This window comes from Apiospora marii (genome assembly GCF_038362585.1).
Source record: "Apiospora marii strain CBS 49790 chromosome Unknown utg000003l_segment0_segment0, whole genome shotgun sequence".
Lineage (NCBI taxonomy): Eukaryota > Fungi > Ascomycota > Sordariomycetes > Amphisphaeriales > Apiosporaceae > Apiospora > Apiospora marii.
In genome coordinates this window covers 5,955,679-5,958,198 of record NW_027117374.1, presented here as the reverse complement: position 1 = coordinate 5,958,198, position 2,520 = coordinate 5,955,679, and the positions used below count along the sequence as shown (strand labels likewise).

At 50.3% G+C, this 2,520-nt stretch overlaps 1 protein-coding gene across 1 annotated transcript; it reads right to left on the bottom strand.

Annotated features, from left to right (window-relative positions):
* Positions 1-1,410: 1,410 nt before the first annotated feature.
* Positions 1,411-2,520, bottom strand: PG985_005416 (uncharacterized protein; the record flags this gene model as incomplete). The annotated part of the gene is made up of 1 exon (XM_066825185.1): positions 1,411-2,520. One exon carries the CDS (start codon positions 2,518-2,520, stop codon positions 1,411-1,413), a length of 1,110 nt encoding a protein of 369 aa, XP_066688345.1.

Here is a 2,520-nt window from a genome sequence, read left to right as displayed (position 1 = left end):
GCAGGCCGAAAAGTTGTATTGGCGCACACCATGATTGGCGTTTACCAGAATGGACGCACCTTCCCGCGTTTGGCATTAGAGAATTATGACATACCTCCTTTAATCATACCTCTTTTAAAGCCCTACCAGACCCCAGATATATCAAAAATATTGTGTCGTCGCCTGATTCGGTCTGTATAAGACCTCCTCTGTTACCGGGTCTTATGAGGCAAGAACAGAAGGACTGGCACTTACCTTGGTACACTCCTCCACCACATCCCCCTACACGAGGCATTTGGTTTCCTTGCCGAGAGGATAGGTAAATTGAGGCCACCTATACCTTGGTTGGTGATACCTGTCTAACAGCCATCCGCCGCGTAACAATGTTCCCCAAGCCACTCTAACATCAAGAGGAAGAGCTGCGTATGTAAGGCGTGATGCTATCCCTTCGAACCAAAATCATAGTGGACATGGGCTCAACGCACCAGGGTGTTCTTTATCTCATGATCGTCAACATGCCCTCGAACCAGGACATGCAGACGGCTCATCACCTGGTCGGAGACCCGAAATAGACCCGAGTCCCCTGTTGTGAAGCGACTTGGGTTACCAATATGGCTCAAGGTCTCACTCTACTTTCGGCTCCATACTCGATAGACATCATGGCTTGGCGGCGTTGGTGAAACAATCGTTACCGGGAGAGAGGCGGCTACCAAGCCTATGTCATATCGAGCTCCTGTCGTGATCATCACACTAGACGATGATTAGGCTGTCATGTCTTCAACTTCAGAGCGAACCACTTCAGACAATAAGTGCTGGGACAGAGACTGTGATGGCCTCCTAGCTTGGCGGATGGAAGTATGAATGACAAACGCGTGGACTTGTTGCTTCATGTGACCCGGAAATTTGCTGGCTGTGAGACAAGTCAATCGATGGCCGAAACCCGTTCCCTTCCCCGGCGCGCCCGAACTGGCACGTCGCCACCCGAGAGCCACCCCATACCCTCAGTTTCCGCCCCGGGCCTGACTACCGCCCAGAAGAAGAGCTTCTGCACGAAGGGCGAGCCGGTCTATTGCCCTGCATCTGACGGAACGGCCTGACCCCACTGTATCTGTCGTACGAGACTCCGCTATGCGCATGTTCGATAGTGGGTGTATTGACAGAAACAACCGGGCACGGTATTTCGATACTCACAAGCTACGCCTGGTGCAATGGATTTGAAGACGAGATAGGAGCTTTGATTCCGCAGTAACTTATGACTCAAACAACTCAACTAGGAAAATAAAGAAATATACAAAAATCCAATCTTCGAAGGAGAAATGAGAATATTGATAACAAAGGAGATATCAAGGCCTGCTTGACATGAAAAGCACCGTGGAGTAGCCCATACCACCGAATCGCAATATACCCAAGAACAGATAGCGTTTCTCAATTCTACAGCTTAGCCATGTTTCCGTGTACTATATCGGCCTCCGGATTGGGGGACGGAGACCTATCGAGACTGCGCCGTTCCTTTTTCTCCCACTCGCCATGGCGGATCTCGCAGAACTTGGCCCCTATGATAATGGCGGCATCTGCTAGTCCAATGCTCTGGGTTTTTGGAATTAAAACGGACTCGCCAATCATGAGGTCTTTACTCAATGTCGTTTTCGCGTTCCCCAGTATGCGTCGGACCGTAGACCTCGTTTCCCAGCTCCGCACGAACCCCGTTTCGGTCTCCAACTTGACTCTGATCAGAGTGAAAGGGCTTCTCTTAGTTCCGGCATTCTTCCCATTCGCGATTGGCCAGTTATCAGGATTCAATAGTTGGATTGGGCAATCATGGTTGTTGGGATAAATCCAGGCTACGCCTTGAATAGTGAGAGGAGTACCTTTCTTCACAACCCACTCTCCGTCTACTTTTTCTTCGCCTGGTCTGTTGTTTCTTAGGTTCATTTTCTTGTCTTGGGTGACAGTCGTAGGAAATTGGTTTTGTGGCATCACACGGTATCTTGCCGCATTCGGTGGTCCGTCCCGCAGGATGATTTGCTTATGTCCCATGCCGCCTGGTGCCCAGCCAACAGCCTCCAGTCCGCTATCATCGACGTAGCTGTTACCTACACCAAGCTGGGCAAGGACATCTGCTAAGTCGGCTACATCCTCAGGGTCTTTATGTGATGGTGGCTTTGAGTCATCATTATCAGTGACGACAATGTTCGGTTTGGTTTCAGGTTTTACAGGCTCGCCGTTGCCTGAGTTCGATGGTGTGGTTTCCGATAATTCCTTTGCCGGCTCTGTAGGGTTTTGAAGGAAAAGGCTATCTTCCTCCGCCTTTATGCCCTCGATTTGGTTATTTTTCTCCTCTTCAACTCCCTCCATTGCATCTAGCTCTGCCTCTGCGGTAGCTTTTTCAGCTTCCTTCTCCGGAGTGGAAGAATCCATATGAGCTATTCGTGTTTGAAGGGCCTTTTTTGCCGCTTCACTGGCGCCCCTTGGAGGGTTCTTCCTAATGCCAGCTCCTGTGGCAGAAAGTGGCTTCGCAGTTTGGTTGTTCGAGCCTGCCAT